General features: G+C 40.2%; 1 protein-coding gene across 2 annotated transcripts in view; it reads right to left on the bottom strand.

Annotated features, from left to right (window-relative positions):
- Nucleotides 1-3,279: 3,279 nt before the first annotated feature.
- Nucleotides 3,280-22,383, bottom strand: part of LOC109886817 (ataxin-1) — a 193,464-nt gene continuing 174,360 nt past the window's right edge. For both annotated transcript variants that reach the window (XM_031789003.1, XM_031789004.1), the window contains 2 exons: nt 21,833-22,383; nt 3,280-7,456 (listed from right to left, as the gene is read on the bottom strand). The exon at nt 21,833-22,383 is cut by the window's right edge and continues 1,964 nt beyond it. In XM_031789003.1, coding sequence (XP_031644863.1) covers nt 6,848-7,456; nt 21,833-22,383 — 1,160 coding nt within the window. In that variant the 3' untranslated portion in view covers nt 3,280-6,847. The remainder of the gene's footprint in view (nt 7,457-21,832) is intronic.

Raw genomic sequence — 22,383 nt, 5'->3', positions numbered from 1 at the left:
TCTAGAGACACAGCTTCACCCCATCTCTAGAGACACAGTTTCATCCCCCATCTCTAGAGACACAGTTTCATCCCCCATCTCTAGAGACACAGTTTCATCCCCCTATCTCTAGAGACACAGTTTCATCCCCCCCATCTCTAGAGACACAGTTTCACCCCCCCATCTCTCTAGACACAGTTTCACCCCCCCCATCTCTCTAGACACAGTTTCACCCCCCCCATCTCTCTAGACACAGCTTCACCCCCCCATCTCTCTAGACACAGTTTCACCCACCCATCTCTCTAGACACAGTTTCACCCCCCCATCTCTCTAGACACAGTTTCACCCCCCCATCTCTCTAGACACAGTTTCACCCCCCCATCTCTCTAGACACAGCTTCACCCCCCCATCTCTCTAGACACAGTTTGACCCCCCATCTCTCTAGACACAGTTTCATCCCCCCATCTCTAGAGACACAGTTTCATCCCCCATCTCTAGAGACACAGTTTCATCCTCCCCATCTCTAGAGACATAGTTTCATCCCCCCCATCTCTACAGACACAGTTTCATCCCCCATCTCTAGACACAGTTTCAGCCCCCCCACCTCTCTAGACACAGTTTCACCCCCCATCTCTAGAGACACAGTTTCACCCCCCATCTCTCTAGACACAGGTTCACCCCCCCATCTCTCTAGACACAGCTTCACCCCCCCCCCATCTCTAGAGACACAGTTTCACCCCCCCCCCATCTCTCTAGACACAGTTTCATCCCCCCATCTCTAGAGACACAGTTTCACCCCCCCCATCTCTCTAGACACAGTTTCACCCCCCCATCTCTAGAGACACAGCTTCATCCCCCATCTCTCTAGACACAGTTTCACCCCCCCATCTCTCTAGACACAGCTTCACCCCCCCCATCTCTCTAGAGACAGTTTCACCCCCCCATCTCTCTAGACACAGTTTCACCCCCCATCTCTCTAGACACAGTTTCACCCCCCCATCTCTCTAGACACAGTTTCACCCCCCATCTCTCTAGACAGAGCTTCACCCCCCCCATCTCTCTAGACACAGTTTCACCCCCCCATCTCTCTAGACACAGTTTCACCCCCCCATCTCTCTAGACACAGTTTCACCCCCCCATCTCTAGAGACACAGTTTCATCTCCCCATCTCTAGAGACACAGTTTCACCCCCCCATCTCTAGAGACACAGTTTCACCCCCCCATCTCTCTAGACACAGTTTCATCCCCCCATCTCTGGAGACACAGTTTCATCCCCCATCTCTAGAGACACAGTTGCATCCCCCCATCTCTAGAGACATAGTTTCATCCCCCCCATCTCTACAGACACAGTTTCATCCCCCATCTCTAGACACAGTTTCAGCCCCCCCACCTCTCTAGACACAGTTTCACCCCCCCATCTCTAGAGACACAGTTTCACCCCCCATCTCTCTAGACACAGGTTCACCCCCCCCCATCTCTCTAGACACAGCTTCACCCCCCCCCCCCCCATTCTCTAGAGACACAGTTTCATCCCCCCCATCTCTCTAGACACAGTTTCATCCCCCCATCTCTAGAGACACAGTTTCACCCCCCCATCTCTAGAGACACAGTTTCACCCCCACCATCTCTAGAGACACAGTTTCATCCCCCATCTCTCTAGACACAGCTTCACCCCCCCATCTCTAGAGACACAGTTTCACCCCCCATCTCTAGAGACACAGTTTCATCCCCCCATCTCTAGACACAGTTTCATCCCCCCATCTCTCTAGACACAGTTTCATCCACCCCCCCCCCCATCTCTAGAGACACAGCTTCACCCCCCATCTCTCTAGAGACACAGTTTCATCCCCCCATCTCTAGAGACACAGTTTCACCCCCATTTCTAGAGACACAGCTTCACCCCCATCTCTAGAGACACAGTTTCACCCCCATCTCTAGAGACACAGCTTCACCCCCCATCTCTAGACACAGCTTCACCCCATCTCTAGAGACACAGTTTCATCCCCATCTCTAGAGACACAGCTCCACCCCCCCATCTCTAGAGACACAGTTTCAGCCCCCATCTCTAGAGACACAGTTTCATCCCCATCTCTAGAGACACAGCTTCACCCCATCTCTAGAGACACAGCTTCACCCCCACCATCTCTAGAGACACAGTTTCATCCCCCATCTCTCTAAACACAGTTTCACCCCCCCCATCTCTCTAGACACAGCTTCACCCCCCCAACTCTCTAGACACAGTTTCACCCCCATCTCTCTAGACACAGTTTCACCCCCCCCATCTCTCTAGACACAGTTTCACCCCCCCATCTCTAGAGACACAGTTTCATCTCCCCATCTCTAGAGACACAGCTTCACCCCCCATCTCTAGAGACACAGCTTCACCCCATCTCTAGAGACACAGCTTCACCCCCCCATCTCTAGAGACACAGCTTCACCCCCCATCTCTAGAGACACATCTTCACCCCCCATCTCTAGAGACACAGTTTCACCCCCATCTCTAGAGACACAGCGTCACCCCCCCATCTCTAGAGACACAGCGTCACCCCCCCATCTCTAGAGGAGACACAGCTTCACCCCCCATCTCTAGAGACACAGCGTCACCCCCCATCTCTAGAGACACAGCTTCACCCCCCATCTCTAGAGACACAGCGTCACCCCCCATCTCTAGAGACACGGCTTCACCCCCCCATCTCTAGAGACACAGCTTCACCCCCCATCTCCAGAGACACAGTTTCACCCCCATCTCTAGAGACACAGCGTCACCCCCCATCTCTAGAGACACAGCTTCACCCCTCAAATCCAAAGTTACACACATGCTGGCTAGATGCTTGCTGTCTAACTATTGGAAAGCAGTCACCACACCACTGCCATTATGCTTTACATTTGCACTAGAAAACTTTACCTGAAAGGGTTTGATTGGTGAGGGGTGTAAGTGTGTGTCGTTGTTTTACTGAATTGTCCCATTTAGGTAGGGGTTAGTCAGTTAGAACAAGACTTAACTAGGGTCTCATTTTGGTTCAATATGTAGGAATGCAAAGCCATATATGTAATGGTTTAAAGATCTGCTATTTTACCAAGGTGAAGCTCTGGAAGCAAAAAACAAACATTATATCCATCCTGTCCTTACAAAAAGACTCACACATACTCAGAAACACACACACAAGCACGCACGCACACACGCACACACACACACACACACACACACACACACACACACACACACAGAGAGAGAAACTAGCTCTAGACGACATAGTCAAAGAATGTTATAAAAGAAAAAATGAAGATGCACTGCCGTGGTGTTGATCTGAGAAACCCTGTTTTATTAAAAACAATAATGCATTTTCAAATCTTATACAGGGTGTCTACTCACTCCCCACCACCGCCACCACCATCCATCCATCTGTCCATCACCCGCACCCGCCCTCCAGGTAGGAGTTCCTCTTAACCACAGATCTAGGATCAGATTCCCCTACACCCACACCTAACACGAACCTTTAGGGGGATCTGAACCTACACCAGTGGCTAGAAGCAACTTCTACATACTTCTCCTACTCTGCCATATCTTCTACCACCTAAACACACCTGAAAATCTAGTTCAATCAGAGAGCTCAACAGGTGTACATGCTGGTGGCCCCGCCCCCGGCTCCAAGACCGACCGACATACCTCCACACTGTCTCTCAACCAAACCCCCAACAAGTGGGTGGGACTTGGACGTGCCACAGATGTGATTGACAGTGTGGTTGTCCACTGAGGAGCAGAGTTAAGATTGTCAGAGCCAATCAGCAGGGAGAGCACTTCTTAAGTAACTGCTACATTTCAGTAAAATGGGGTTTCAGCCATAGAGAATGATAGAGGCCTCTAGTGGCCAAAAGGTCGTATTAGCATGGGAAACGCCAATGAGGGATTCCAACATTTTAATGTAGTCAACTGGGTGGGACTTCCAACTTCATTGAATGATCCCCCGCTGGTGACCCTGTTGGAGTCATGTCCAACTGGGTCATCAGGAGGGACCAGCCAATAGTGAAGATGACAATTGACTACTTTAAAATGGAGATAGCATGGACAACTCCATTGAGGCTGTCACAGACACTATAATGGCACAGATACAAAGACGAGTCCTCTACCTATCTCTATGGCTTCAGCTCACTGTGTGTTTGTGTGAGTGTGTGTGTTTGTGTGTGCAACCTGGCTGAAAACATAGGTGTATCTGAAATGGCATTCTATTCCCTATATAGTGCACTACTTTTGGTCAGTGCACTATGTAGGGAAAAGGGCGCCATTTCAGACACAACCAAAAAGTCATGTCACCCAACTGACAACCTCTCCAGATGTGCAAATTGCAAGATTCTCTTAAGTAGAACTCCAAAAACAGGAACCCTGGACATTTAACATGGGATATATCAAATTAACTTATATGATATTTCTATACACATTTACAAACACACACGCACGCACGCACGCACGCACGCACGCAAACACACACACACACACACACACACACACACACACACACACACACACACACACACACACACACACACACACACACACACACACACACACACACACACACACACACCACTGAGAATCACTATCGTCTTAGTTTCCTACTCAAATATATTGGCTTCTCTATATCAACAAGTATGAAATACATACAGTCCTCCCTCACCTTCAGGAGAGTGCCTGTCTGTGCAGGTACTGTATTCCGTGTGTGTTTGTGTGAGTGTGTGTCAGAGGAGGCTGGTGAGAGGAGCTATAGGAGGATGGGCTCATTGTAATGGCTGGAATGGAATCAATGCAATGGTACCAAACACATCAAACACCTGGAAACAGTGTGTTTGACCCCGTTCCATCTATACCATAACAGCCATTACAATGAATACGTCCTCCTATAGCTACCCCCACCAGCCTCCTCTGGTGTGTGTGTACTTACACATACCTACATTCATGCATATTTCCCGTACATACCTTATGTATATGACACACATCAAAAATCCTGTGTGCAGAACATCTATAACTCTCTCAGTCTCGTCCACAACATACCTGTACATAGTTCCTGCCTATTCTCATCCTTTGTCCATTCTCCCTTTGGACTTGATTGACATTTTTGATTTCCTTGAAAAGGCAGTTATGTGTCTTTTTTTTTGACCACACCCATAATTTGAAGAGCATGTTCTGATTGGAGTAAAGTGCCTTAACAAAAAAAAACACTCTTCTGCTTTCATATCGTCCTCTATATTCCTCTGTTTCCTTTCTCACTTTCTTTCCCTCTCCTAACTGGCACTCGCTTCATCACCTGTCACATTCATCCCTGTCAGGTCAAGTGACTTGGTGACCCCATGACATCATCATTCCTCTATGACATCATCATGACCCCTTCACTGTTCTAAAGTCCCGCTGTCACAGAGTTCTATTTCTTCCTCAAGGTAAAATAACAAAAACATACAGTACTGTGTTAATGAAGAGAGACCAACAATAACAACAACAATAATAATAATAATAGTTGTGTTATCATCAGTTGGTGAGTGTGACAGGTGTGCAAACGCAAGTGCTTCAAGACAACATGCTGTCTCTCTCTAAACACTCAACAGTGACTCTCTGACTGCGTTCCAAATGGCCCCTATTCCCTATACAGTGCACTACTTTTGACTAGGGCCCATAAGGATAGGAGCCTTAGTAAAAAAAAGTGCACTATATAGGGTATAGGGGACCATTTGAGAAATAAGCTCTTTCTTTCTGCCATAAAAATGTAAAGGAAAAGGTTGCACCAAGTAAACATCATCTTCCTCTGAATAATCCCATAGTTCATCAACTCAGTGTGAATGTAAATGTATGTAGGGTATAAAGGAATAACATAAACATTTGACTTAACCACCCTGGATCAAATTATACATACAGTATGTGACCCCTGACCTCAAAGTTTTAGACAATCATTTAAATATATCATTATCAACTCAGAACATTTCAAGAATAATAACAAAATGACTCCACTGTCACCCAAACATAACAAAGGAAGGAAGAGTTCTCTTTTTATGGTGGCCCAGTGGCGCGGCCTGATGACCTCACCTGGCTGGTCTGGCCCTGCTGGGTGACATCACCTAGCTGAGTGGTCTAGGTGGATGAGTGTCGAGGCATCTGGTGACCCCTTGTTTAGGATTAGATGTGTAGTTCTAACCTTCCTACAGAGACACATAAAGGTGTTATTATACCTCCTCTTCTATTCAAGAGGGTTTGAATTTGTTAAAGTCCTTTTTTCTACTGTGTTTCATCTAAAGACGTCTTGAGTCGCTCGGGATAGATGACATCATATCAACTCAGTCTGCCACCACGGCAACGGGTGGCGTGGAGAGTGATTCCGTCCAGACATCCTGAACACTCTCGTCAGTAGTGCCCTCTACCAGGAAGTGATATCACTCACCGGTCTACATTATGGCAGCTTAGTCATCTCCTAGGCCCTATAGGAAAGCTAACTTACATATTTCATTCAGTTGTCCACCTGCAGCCATCTAATGACCAGAGAGGTATCAAGCAGCGCTCTTGCATGCCACAAACCCACCAATAAAACACGTACTATACTTGACAAAACCCCTTGCCCAGAGATTCGTTGACAAATCCCAAAGCAATTGCACCGTTTGCTTGTTTACGTAATGCCGAACGCATCAACTACAATGTACTTAATGACTTAATGTAAGGTGATAACATGGGTCAAATTTAGCCTACAGTAATCCGGATAGAAAATATAAACAAGAAAAAAATCTAAAACTAATTTGTTAAAATAAAACATCTATGAGGGCATTTCTTTTTTCCCATCTCTCCTCCAACCCCTATTTGAATTAACAGTCTTGTTTTAATCTCCTGCCTTCACTATTTGCCTATATTTGACCTGCCTTCGATGCTGATTTTTACCCCCTGAGTGATAAATGAAGGTTTGGGTAGAGTCAACTGGGGCACCTCCTCGCTCCTCTCCACCTGACGGCCCTCGGGGGCCGACCACCTCCTCTTGCGGCTCGCCGGCTTGGCGGCGCCCCTACTGGATTCTGAATCTCCAGGCTGGCCTCCTTTCAAGTTGGCCCCCCCTCCGACGCCGAACCTCAGTTCCCCATTCTCTGAGGCGAACTGAACACCTTCAACCACCATTCCCCCACTGGAGCCTCTATGACCCACCCCGTTCTCTTGCTCCCCATGCCTGGCTGACCCCCTTCCACCCCGGGAAGACCTGGAGGGTTTGAGGGGCCCGTGGATGGAGCCCATGTTGCAGCTAGTAGTGATTTCCATGGCCTGGTTCTGGGTCTGCTGGGTCTTCTTCAGGGAGCCGTTCCTCAGGTTCTTCAGGGTGAGGGAGATGCAGACGTCCCCCACTGAGAGCTTGGTGCAGGGTAGTTCTAACAGCTGAGTGGTCCGGTCCGGGCAGCACGACGACCAGCCCTGGCCGAATACGAAGAAGGGATACTCCACCTGCACCTCCACACTCACCTGGGGGAGAGATAATAAAAGAGATTGAGAGGAGAGGAGGGAGAGATGGAGAGAGAAAACAGACCATCAAAACCAATCATATAGGAGACTACACCTAAACTATAGCCTATCAAAACTAATCATATAGGAGACTACACCTAAACTATAGCCTATCAAAACTAATCATATAGGAGACTACACCTAAACTATAGCCTACTGTCACCTATCAAAACTAATCATATAGGAGACAACACCTAAACTATAGCCTATCAAAACTAATCATATAGGAGACAACACCTAAACTATAGCCTATCAAAACTAATCATATAGGAGACAACACCTAAACTATAGCCTATCAAAACTAATCATAAAGGAGACAACACCTAAACTATAGCCTATCAAAACTAATCATATAGGAGACAACACCTAAACTATAGCCTATCAAAACTAATCATATAGGAGACAACACCTAAACTATAGCCTATCAAAACTAATCATATAGGAGACAACACCTAAACTATAGCCTATCAAAACTAATCATATAGGAGACAACACCTAAACTATAGCCTACTGTCACCTATCAAAACTAATCATATATATGAGACAACACCTAAACTATAGCCTACTGTCACCTATCAAAACTAATCATATATATGAGACAACACCTAAACTATAGCCTACTGTCACCTATCAAAACTAATCATATAGGAGACAACACCTAAACTGTCAACTATCAAAACTAATCATATAGGAGACAACACCTAAACTATAGCCTACTGTCACCTATCAAAACTAATCATATAGGAGACAACACCTAAACTGTCACCTATCAAAACTAATCATATAGGAGACAACACCTAAACTATAGCCTACTGTCACCTATCAAAACTAATCATATAGGAGACAACACCTAAACTATAGCCTATCAAAACTAATCATATAGGAGACAACACCTAAACTATAGCCTATCAAAACTAATCATATAGGAGACAACACCTAAACTATAGCCTATCAAAACTAATCATATAGGAGACAACACCTAAACTATAGCCTATCAAAACTAATCATATAGGAGACTACACCTAAACTATAGCCTATCAAAACTAATCATATAGGAGACTACACCTAAACTATAGCCTATCAAAACTAATCATATAGGAGACAACACCTAAACTATAGCCTATCAAAACTAATCATATAGGAGACAACACCTAAACTATAGCCTATCAAAACTAATCATATAGGAGACAACACCTAAACTATAGCCTATCAAAACTAATCACATAGGAGACAACACCTAAACTATAGCCTATCAAAACTAATCATATAGGAGACAACACCTAAACTATAGCCTATCAAAACTAATCATATAGGAGACAACACCTAAACTATAGCCTATCAAAACTAATCATATAGGAGACTACACCTAAACTATAGCCTATCAAAACTAATCATATAGGAGACTACACCTAAACTATAGCCTATCAAAACTAATCATATAGGAGACAACACCTAAACTATAGCCTACTGTCACCTATCAAAACTAATCATATAGGAGACTACACCTAAACTATAGCCTATCAAAACTAATCATATAGGAGACTACACCTAAACTATAGCCTATCAAAACTAATCATATAGGAGACAACACCTAAACTATAGCCTATCAAAACTAATCATATAGGAGACAACACCTAAACTATAGCCTATCAAAACTAATCATATAGGAGACAACACCTAAACTATAGCCTATCAAAACTAATCATATAGGAGACTACACCTAAACTATAGCCTATCAAAACTAATCATATAGGAGACAACACCTAAACTATAGCCTATCAAAACTAATCATATAGGAGACTACACCTAAACTATAGCCTATCAAAACTAATCATATAGGAGACAACACCTAAACTATAGCCTATCAAAACTAATCATATAGGAGACAACACCTAAACTATAGCCTATCAAAACAATCATATAGGAGACAACACCTAAACTATAGCCTATCAAAACTAATCATATAGGAGACAACACCTAAACTATAGCCTATCAAAACTAATCACATAGGAGACAACACCTAAACTATAGCCTATCAAAACTAATCATATAGGAGACAACACCTAAACTATAGCCTATCAAAACTAATCATATAGGAGACAACACCTAAACTATAGCCTACTGTCACCTATCAAAACTAATCATATAGGAGACAACACCTAAACTATAGCCTATCAAAACTAATCATATAGGAGACTACACCTAAACTATAGCCTATCAAAACTAATCATATAGGAGACAACACCTAAACTATAGCCTATCAAAACTAATCATATAGGAGACAACACCTAAACTATAGCCTATCAAAACTAATCATATAGGAGACAACACCTAAACTATAGCCTATCAAAACTAATCATATAGGAGACAACACCTAAACTATAGCCTACTGTCACCTATCAAAACTAATCATATAGGAGACAACACCTAAACTATAGCCTATCAAAACTAATCATATAGGAGACAACACCTAAACTATAGCCTACTGTCACCTATCAAAACTAATCATATAGGAGACAACACCTAAACTATAGCCTACTGTCACCTATCAAAACTAATCATATATATGAGACAACACCTAAACTATAGCCTATCAAAACTAATCATATAGGAGACAACACCTAAACTATAGCCTACTGTCACCTATCAAAACTAATCATATATAGGAGACAACACCTAAACTATAGCCTATCAAAACTAATCATATAGGAGACAACACCTAAACTATAGCCTATCAAAACTAATCATATAGGAGACAACACCTAAACTATAGCCTATCAAAACTAATCATATAGGAGACTACACCTAAACTATAGCCTATCAAAACTAATCATATAGGAGACTACACCTAAACTATAGCCTATCAAAACTAATCATATAGGAGACAACACCTAAACTATAGCCTATCAAAACTAATCATATAGGAGACAACACCTAAACTATAGCCTATCAAAACTAATCACATAGGAGACAACACCTAAACTATAGCCTATCAAAACTAATCATATAGGAGACAACACCTAAACTATAGCCTACTGTCACCTATCAAAACTAATCATATATAGGAGACAACACCTAAACTATAGCCTATCAAAACTAATCATATAGGAGACAACACCTAAACTATAGCCTATCAAAACTAATCATATAGGAGACAACACCTAAACTATAGCCTATCAAAACTAATCATATAGGAGACAACACCTAAACTATAGCCTACTGTCACCTATCAAAACTAATCATATATAGGAGACAACACCTAAACTATAGCCTATCAAAACTAATCATATAGGAGACAACACCTAAACTATAGCCTATCAAAACGAATCATATAGGAGACAACACCTAAACTATAGCCTATCAAAACTAATCATATAGGAGACTACACCTAAACTATAGCCTATCAAAACTAATCATATAGGAGACAACACCTAAACTATAGCCTATCAAAACTAATCATATAGGAGACAACACCTAAACTATAGCCTATCAAAACTAATCATATAGGAGACAACACCTAAACTATAGCCTATCAAAACTAATCATATAGGAGACAACACCTAAACTATAGCCTATCAAAACTAATCATATAGGAGACAACACCTAAACTATAGCCTATCAAAACTAATCATATAGGAGACAACACCTAAACTATAGCCTACTGTCACCTATCAAAACTAATCATATAGGAGACAACACCTAAACTATAGCCTATCAAAACTAATCATATAGGAGACTACACCTAAACTATAGCCTATCAAAACTAATCATATAGGAGACAACACCTAAACTATAGCCTATCAAAACTAATCATATAGGAGACAACACCTAAACTATAGCCTATCAAAACTAATCATATAGGAGACAACACCTAAACTATAGCCTATCAAAACTAATCATATAGGAGACAACACCTAAACTATAGCCTACTGTCACCTATCAAAACTAATCATATATATGAGACAACACCTAAACTATAGCCTATCAAAACTAATCATATAGGAGACAACACCTAAACTATAGCCTACTGTCACCTATCAAAACTAATCATATATAGGAGACAACACCTAAACTATAGCCTATCAAAACTAATCATATAGGAGACAACACCTAAACTATAGCCTATCAAAACTAATCATATAGGAGACAACACCTAAACTATAGCCTATCAAAACTAATCATATAGGAGACTACACCTAAACTATAGCCTATCAAAACTAATCATATAGGAGACAACACCTAAACTATAGCCTATCAAAACTAATCATATAGGAGACAACACCTAAACTATAGCCTATCAAAACTAATCATATAGGAGACAACACCTAAACTATAGCCTATCAAAACTAATCATATAGGAGACAACACCTAAACTATAGCCTATCAAAACTAATCATATAGGAGACTACACCTAAACTATAGCCTATCAAAACTAATCATATAGGAGACTACACCTAAACTATAGCCTATCAAAACTAATCATATAGGAGACTACACCTAAACTATAGCCTATCAAAACTAATCATATAGGAGACAACACCTAAACTATAGCCTATCAAAACTAATCATATAGGAGACTACACCTAAACTATAGCCTATCAAAACTAATCATATAGGAGACAACACCTAAACTATAGCCTATCAAAACTAATCATATAGGAGACAACACCTAAACTATAGCCTATCAAAACTAATCATATAGGAGACAACACCTAAACTATAGCCTATCAAAACGAATCATATAGGAGACAACACCTAAACTATAGCCTATCAAAACGAATCATATAGGAGACTACACCTAAACTATAGCCTATCAAAACTAATCATATAGGAGACAACACCTAAACTATAGCCTATCAAAACTAATCATATAGGAGACAACACCTAAACTATAGCCTATCAAAACTAATCATATAGGAGACAACACCTAAACTATAGCCTATCAAAACTAATCACATAGGAGACAACACCTAAACTATAGCCTATCAAAACTAATCATATAGGAGACAACACCTAAACTATAGCCTACTGTCACCTATCAAAACTAATCATATATAGGAGACAACACCTAAACTATAGCCTATCAAAACTAATCATATAGGAGACAACACCTAAACTATAGCCTATCAAAACTAATCATATAGGAGACAACACCTAAACTATAGCCTATCAAAACTAATCATATAGGAGACTACACCTAAACTATAGCCTATCAAAACTAATCATATAGGAGACAACACCTAAACTATAGCCTATCAAAACTAATCATATAGGAGACAACACCTAAACTATAGCCTATCAAAACTAATCATATAGGAGACTACACCTAAACTATAGCCTATCAAAACTAATCATATAGGAGACAACACCTAAACTATAGCCTATCAAAACTAATCATATAGGAGACAACACCTAAACTATAGCCTATCAAAACTAATCATATAGGAGACAACACCTAAACTATAGCCTATCAAAACTAATCATATAGGAGACAACACCTAAACTATAGCCTATCAAAACTAATCATATAGGAGACAACACCTAAACTATAGCCTACTGTCACCTATCAAAACTAATCATATATAGGAGACAACACCTAAACTATAGCCTATCAAAACTAATCATATAGGAGACAACACCTAAACTATAGCCTATCAAAACGAATCATATAGGAGACAACACCTAAACTATAGCCTATCAAAACTAATCATATAGGAGACTACACCTAAACTATAGCCTATCAAAACTAATCATATAGGAGACAACACCTAAACTATAGCCTATCAAAACTAATCATATAGGAGACAACACCTAAACTATAGCCTATCAAAACTAATCATATAGGAGACAACACCTAAACTATAGCCTATCAAAACTAATCATATAGGAGACAACACCTAAACTATAGCCTATCAAAACTAATCATATAGGAGACAACACCTAAACTATAGCCTATCAAAACTAATCATATAGGAGACAACACCTAAACTATAGCCTACTGTCACCTATCAAAACTAATCATATAGGAGACAACACCTAAACTATAGCCTATCAAAACTAATCATATAGGAGACTACACCTAAACTATAGCCTATCAAAACTAATCATATAGGAGACAACACCTAAACTATAGCCTATCAAAACTAATCATATAGGAGACAACACCTAAACTATAGCCTATCAAAACTAATCATATAGGAGACAACACCTAAACTATAGCCTATCAAAACTAATCATATAGGAGACAACACCTAAACTATAGCCTACTGTCACCTATCAAAACTAATCATATAGGAGACAACACCTAAACTATAGCCTATCAAAACTAATCATATAGGAGACAACACCTAAACTATAGCCTACTGTCACCTATCAAAACTAATCATATATAGGAGACAACACCTAAACTATAGCCTATCAAAATTAATCATATAGGAGACAACACCTAAACTATAGCCTATCAAAACTAATCATATAGGAGACTACACCTAAACTATAGCCTATCAAAACTAATCATATAGGAGACTACACCTAAACTATAGCCTATCAAAACTAATCATATAGGAGACAACACCTAAACTATAGCCTACTGTCACCTATCAAAACTAGTCATATAGGAGACAACACCTAAACTATAGCCTACTGTCACCTATCAAAACTAATCATATAGGAGACAACACCTAAACTATAGCCTACTGTCACCTATCAAAACTAATCATATAGGAGACAACACCTAAACTATAGCCTACTGTCACCTAGCAAAACTAATCATATAGGAGACAACACCTAAACTATAGCCTATCAAAACTAATCATATAGGAGACAACACCTAAACTATAGCCTATCAAAACTAATCATATAGGAGACAACACCTAAACTATAGCCTACTGTCACCTATCAAAACTAATCATATAGGAGACAACACCTAAACTATAGCCTATCAAAACTAATCATATAGGAGACAACACCTAAACTATAGCCTATCAAAACTAATCATATAGGAGACAACACCTAAACTATAGCCTATCAAAACTAATCATATAGGAGACAACACCTAAACTATAGCCTATCAAAACGAATCATATAGGAGACAACACCTAAACTATAGCCTATCAAAACGAATCATATAGGAGACTACACCTAAACTATAGCCTATCAAAACTAATCATATAGGAGACAACACCTAAACTATAGCCTATCAAAACTAATCATATAGGAGACAACACCTAAACTATAGCCTATCAAAACTAATCATATAGGAGACAACACCTAAACTATAGCCTATCAAAACTAATCACATAGGAGACAACACCTAAACTATAGCCTATCAAAACTAATCATATAGGAGACAACACCTAAACTATAGCCTACTGTCACCTATCAAAACTAATCATATATAGGAGACAACACCTAAACTATAGCCTATCAAAACTAATCATATAGGAGACAACACCTAAACTATAGCCTATCAAAACTAATCATATAGGAGACAACACCTAAACTATAGCCTATCAAAACTAATCATATAGGAGACTACACCTAAACTATAGCCTATCAAAACTAATCATATAGGAGACAACACCTAAACTATAGCCTATCAAAACTAATCATATAGGAGACAACACCTAAACTATAGCCTATCAAAACTAATCATATAGGAGACTACACCTAAACTATAGCCTATCAAAACTAATCATATAGGAGACAACACCTAAACTATAGCCTATCAAAACTAATCATATAGGAGACAACACCTAAACTATAGCCTATCAAAACTAATCATATAGGAGACAACACCTAAACTATAGCCTATCAAAACTAATCATATAGGAGACAACACCTAAACTATAGCCTATCAAAACTAATCATATAGGAGACAACACCTAAACTATAGCCTACTGTCACCTATCAAAACTAATCATATATAGGAGACAACACCTAAACTATAGCCTATCAAAACTAATCATATAGGAGACAACACCTAAACTATAGCCTATCAAAACGAATCATATAGGAGACAACACCTAAACTATAGCCTATCAAAACTAATCATATAGGAGACTACACCTAAACTATAGCCTATCAAAACTAATCATATAGGAGACAACACCTAAACTATAGCCTATCAAAACTAATCATATAGGAGACAACACCTAAACTATAGCCTATCAAAACTAATCATATAGGAGACAACACCTAAACTATAGCCTATCAAAACTAATCATATAGGAGACAACACCTAAACTATAGCCTATCAAAACTAATCATATAGGAGACAACACCTAAACTATAGCCTATCAAAACTAATCATATAGGAGACAACACCTAAACTATAGCCTACTGTCACCTATCAAAACTAATCATATAGGAGACAACACCTAAACTATAGCCTATCAAAACTAATCATATAGGAGACTACACCTAAACTATAGCCTATCAAAACTAATCATATAGGAGACAACACCTAAACTATAGCCTATCAAAACTAATCATATAGGAGACAACACCTAAACTATAGCCTATCAAAACTAATCATATAGGAGACAACACCTAAACTATAGCCTATCAAAACTAATCATATAGGAGACAACACCTAAACTATAGCCTACTGTCACCTATCAAAACTAATCATATAGGAGACAACACCTAAACTATAGCCTATCAAAACTAATCATATAGGAGACAACACCTAAACTATAGCCTACTGTCACCTATCAAAACTAATCATATATAGGAGACAACACCTAAACTATAGCCTATCAAAATTAATCATATAGGAGACAACACCTAAACTATAGCCTATCAAAACTAATCATATAGGAGACTACACCTAAACTATAGCCTATCAAAACTAATCATATAGGAGACTACACCTAAACTATAGCCTATCAAAACTAATCATATAGGAGACAACACCTAAACTATAGCCTACTGTCACCTATCAAAACTAATCATATAGGAGACAACACCTAAACTATAGCCTACTGTCACCTATCAAAACTAATCATATAGGAGACAACACCTAAACTATAGCCTACTGTCACCTATCAAAACTAATCATATAGGAGACAACACCTAAACTATAGCCTACTGTCACCTAGCAAAACTAATCATATAGGAGACAACACCTAAACTATAGCCTATCAAAACTAATCATATAGGAGACAACACCTAAACTATAGCCTATCAAAACTAATCATATAGGAGACAACACCTAAACTATAGCCTACTGTCACCTATCAAAACTAATCATATAGGAGACAACACCTAAACTATAGCCTATCAAAACTAATCATATAGGAGACAACACCTAAACTATAGCCTATCAAAACTAATCATATAGGAGACAACACCTAAACTATAGCCTACTGTCACCTATCAAAACTAATCATATAGGAGACAACACCTAAACTATAGCCTATCAAAACTAATCATATAGGAGACAACACCTAAACTATAGCCTATCAAAACTAATCACATAGGAGACTACACCTAAACTATAGCCTATCAAAACTAATCATATAGGAGACAACACCTAAACTATAGCCTATCAAAACTAATCATATAGGAGACAACACCTAAACTATAGCCTACTGTCACCTATCAAAACTAATCATATAGGAGACAACACCTAAACTATAGCCTACTGTCACCTATCAAAACTAATCATATAGGAGACAACACCTAAACTATAGCCTACTGTCACCTATCAAAACTAATCATATAGGAGACTACACCTAAACTATAGCCTATCAAAACTAATCATATAGGAGACAACACCTAAACTATAGCCTATCAAAACTAATCATATAGGAGACTACACCTAAACTATAGCCTATCAAAACTAATCATATAGGAGACAACTCCTAAACTATAGCCTATCAAAACTAATCATATAGGAGACAACACCTAAACTATAGCATATCAAAACTAATCATATAGGAGACAACACCTAAACTATAGCCTACTGTCACCTATCAAAACTAATCATATAGGAGACAACACCTAAACTATAGCCTACTGTCACCTATCAAAACTAATCATATAGGAGACAACACCTAAACTATAGCCTACTGTCACCTATCAAAACTAATCATATAGGAGACAACACCTAAACTATAGCCTACTGTCACCTATCAAAACTAATCATATAGGAGACAACACCTAAACTATAGCCTATCAAAATTAATCATATAGGAGACAACACCTAAACTATAGCCTATCAAAACTAATCATATAGGAGACAACACCTAAACTATAGCCTACTGTCACCTATCAAAACTAATCATATAGGAGACAACACCTAAACTATAGCCTATCAAAACTAATCATATAGGAGACAACACCTAAACTATAGCCTATCAAAACTAATCATATAGGAGACAACACCTAAACTATAGCCTATCAAAACTAATCATATAGGAGACAACACCTAAACTATAGCCTACTGTCACCTATCAAAACTAATCATATAGGAGACAACACCTAAACTATAGCCTATCAAAACTAATCATATAGGAGACAACACCTAAACTATAGCCTATCAAAACTAATCATATAGGAGACAACACCTAAACTATAGCCTACTGTCACCTATCAAAACTAATAATATAGGAGACAACACCTAAACTATAGCCTATCAAAACTAATCATATAGGAGACAACACCTAAACTATAGCCTATCAAAACTAATCACATAGGAGACAACACCTAAACTATAGCCTATCAAAACTAATCATATAGGAGACAACACCTAAACTATAGCCTATCAAAACTAATCATATAGGAGACAACACCTAAACTATAGCCTACTGTCACCTATCAAAACTAATCATATAGGAGACAACACCTAAACTATAGCCTACTGTCACCTATCAAAACTAATCATATAGGAGACAACACCTAAACTATAGCCTACTGTCACCTATCAAAACTAATCATATAGGAGACTACACCTAAACTATAGCCTATCAAAAACTAATCATATAGGAGACAACACCTAAACTATAGCCTATCAAAACTAATCATATAGGAGACTACACCTAAACTATAGCCTATCAAAACTAATCATATAGGAGACAACACCTAAACTATAGCCTATCAAAACTAATCATATAGGAGACTACACCTAAACTATAGCCTATCAAAACAAATCATATAGGAGACAACACCTAAACTATAGCCTATCAAAACTAATCATATAGGAGACTACACCTAAACTATAGCCTATCAAAACTAATCATATAGGAGACAACACCTAAACTATAGCCTATCAAAACTAATCATATAGGAGACAACACCTAAACTATAGCCTACTGTCACCTATCAAAACAGAATTGAACTACATTGAGAATAGTGAGGCAGACTACAGAATTGAGAATAGTGAGGCAGACTACAGAATTGAGAATAGTGAGGCAGACTACAGAATTGAGAATAGTGAGGCAGACTACAGAATTGAGAATAGTGAGGCAGACTACAGAATTGAGAATAGTGAGGCAGACTACAGAATTGAGAATAGTGAGGCAGACTACAGAATTGAGAATAGTGAGGCAGACTACAGAATTGAGAATAGTGAGGCAGACTACAGAATTGAGAATAGTGAGGCAGACTACAGAATTGAGAATAGTGAGGCAGACTACAGAATTGAGAATAGTGAGGCAGACTACAGAATTGAGAATAGTGAGGCAGACTACAGAATTGAGAATAGTGAGGCAGACTACAGAATTGAGAATAGTGAGGCAGACTACAGAATTGAGAATAGTGAGGCAGACTACAGAATTGAGAATAGTGAGGCAGACTACAGAATTGAGAATAGTGAGGCAGACTACAGAATTGAGAATAGTGAGGCAGACTACAGAATTGAGAATAGTGAGGCAGACTACAGAATTGAGTGCAAATGGCACATGAATGGCACATTTACAATATGGACAGTCCAGGTATAACAGACAATTTCATATATAGTTGTATTTCATGGATTACAAAAATGGGGATCTAATAATAAAAAATAATACATTATTTTCCATTTATACAAAGTGTCGGGTTAATTGCCACAGTAGATTTGCTTTGGTAAACAATAAAATACATTATTTCAATTGTACTGAATGCTTGTGAAGAAGATACCTGTTGAAAAAGGACTAAGTTGTTCCCATGACAATACCAATCAGAGAACGAACACATCTTGTAAGAATTTGGTTGCAGGTGAGACTAAGGTGTGGCTATTAGTGGGACCAATAATGGTTGCTATGGAGATCAGCTGTGCGGGTGAACCCCGTGTTATCTGATGATATTCCAACAGGCTACATTCTGTAGGCCTGCCCGTTAGCCTGTCTATTGGCACATAATGAAAGGTGTGGAAACCTGTCATAGGCTACTGTTTGTGTTCCCCTGGCTGAGTTGATGAGCTGATTTGGGCCATCAGTTGATTGACAGCTTTTTGAGCAGCTTGTTTAACAGTTGAATTCCCCATTCCCACTCGTTTCGGGCCAACCTGGTCTCTTTAATCACGAGACAATGATTTGGTCATTATCATTGAAGAATCTGGCACTTTTCTGCACCCGTGTTAATGTCCTCCCACTGCTAAACGGCATAACAGCCTAGCCTCTACGGTCATTATACTGTATCATTATATTACAAGCATTATATTAAACAAGCCTCTTATTAACAGTATTTTTAAAAACCTTTGTCATTTGTTTGAAGGTTTTATTTAAGAGCGAGATCAGTGTTAGAAAGACAGGGCGAGGGGGTAAACACGGATTCCAACCAATGCGGACTCTGGCATAATGTGTGCCGGGGTCAGTGACTAAACACTTTATTATGCCCATTGCATGCCCTGAACATTTAATCATTTCCCTAATGAAAAATACATCCACCCCCTAAAATATATGTCCATTTATTATCATCATATAAGAATTCACACAAGAAGCTCAATAGCCTGCATGTAGCCTACAACTGACACCCAGTGGGACTTGCTGTCTAAAATATCCTGCATGTAGCCTACAACTGACACCCAGTGGGACTTGCTGTCTAAAATATCCTGCATGTAGCCTACAACTGACACCCAGTGGGACTTGCTGTCTAAAATATCCTGCATGTAGCCTACAACTGACGCCCAGTGGACTTGCTGTCTAAAATATCCTGCGCGTAGCCTACAACTGACGCCCAGTGGGACTTGCGGTCTAAAATATCCTGCGCGTAGCCTACAACTGACGCCCAGTGGACTTGCTGTCTAAAATATCCTGCGCGTAGCCCACAACTGACGCCCAGTGGGACTTGCGGTCTAAAATAGCCTGTAAACACAAAGAGGCTGATGGAACAGATCAGAACGTTTAGAATGTTGATCAAATATTTGCTCACATTATAAGCGCAGCAATGGCTACATGGTAACACACGCGTCCCAGAATGCAAGTAGCGGGAAAACACCAGTCTAATGCGCACCACACATGCCAGCGGTTTCATATGACAGAGATGCAAATACATACAAATAATACACGTTTATGCGTCAAGTAATCCCATATGAGATGGGTTAGCAATTGGTGATTTGACACGAAAATGAAATGTAATTCATTCATTGTGAAAAATTCATAAAGAGGGGAGATCTAAAATATTTGTATGTGAATGTCTGTCTCAGCTGACAGCCCCCTTCATCTATTCCAGTAGACTAAACCATTCAACCTTTGTCCTGAACACATCACTGAACCATCACCATGGCCTGTTCTCTCCCAGATTCATGGTAAAGAGGTGCCTAATTCCAGTCCATATGATAGGCCAACAGTATGCAATGCCCAATCACAGATACCATCCTATATTTGGGCCCGTGGGGTGGGGACATTCCAATGAGTTGGGCCCAGGGCTTTTGGAACTGAATCTATTGTATTTAAAAACAGTTTGAGGTATGGTACCCCCCCCCCCCAAAAAAAAGGCGATGACTCCTCTGAAACTTGTATGGGTCATAGAGCAAAATTACTGACACCTTTGTGTTGTTTGCGTGAGTCTCCCCTTTCAATGCTTATTAGTTTGTCGCTCAAACAGTTTGGGTTTTACAGATGATTTGATTTTATGACACATTTCTTGTCCGGATCCTCTCCTGTGTTGACAAACACCGCCTTCACAAGCCCCGGGTGCAGGCTTTATATCGGTGGAAAGAGAGGCTTGAGTTGCAGCCACAGTAAGTCTCTAGTATAAAACACACAGGGAGTTATTCAATAATCGATTGACGTGCGCAGGCCCTGGTTAGCACCTCTGCCCACTTGTGAATATCAATGTTATATTGATGCACAAACATGATTTAGCGTTTGTTTTGATATTCATGAAGTTATATAAACAAAAGCGTTCTCTTACCTGAGCGCGGTGTTCACCCACGGAGAACTGTACGATGGCAAAGTTGGGTGTGTGGCTGTCGTCGATGCGTTCTACGGTGGACGAGTCTATCTTCAGCTCGCTGCTGATCTCAGCGCTCTGGATGAAGTCCTCCGTCTTCAGGTCCTCCACATGCTTCAGCTCCCCGTCCGCCAGCTGGATGATGGAGCCCTTGATAAAGTAGGCGGGCAGCGAGGAGCCCGAGGGGGCCGAGGAGGGGGCCTGGGGGGTTGGGACCACCGGGAGGTGTAGCTGGGCCTGGACCATGCTCCCCCCAGCCCCAGCAGGGTAGGACAGAGGAGGGTAGGGGGCCGGGACCTCAAATAGATGCTCCTCTCTGGGGTTAGTGGTGGTGGTGGTGGTGGCGACGTAGGCGTGGGAGAGTGTGGCAGGGAAGGGCTGTGGTTGACTTGTGGTGGCTACATGGGCAGTATGGCCAGCCTCCAGGCTGGTGGCCCCGGCCCCACTGACGGGGATGAGCCTGTGCTGGGACAGACTGGTGTGGTACTGTTGCCCCCCTGCACCCCCAGACA

Source organism: Oncorhynchus kisutch, linkage group LG14 (genome assembly GCF_002021735.2).
Source record: "Oncorhynchus kisutch isolate 150728-3 linkage group LG14, Okis_V2, whole genome shotgun sequence".
Classification (NCBI taxonomy): domain Eukaryota; kingdom Metazoa; phylum Chordata; class Actinopteri; order Salmoniformes; family Salmonidae; genus Oncorhynchus; species Oncorhynchus kisutch.
The sequence above is the reverse complement of the archived record's forward strand: the minus strand, read 5'-3'. Positions and strand labels throughout refer to the sequence as shown.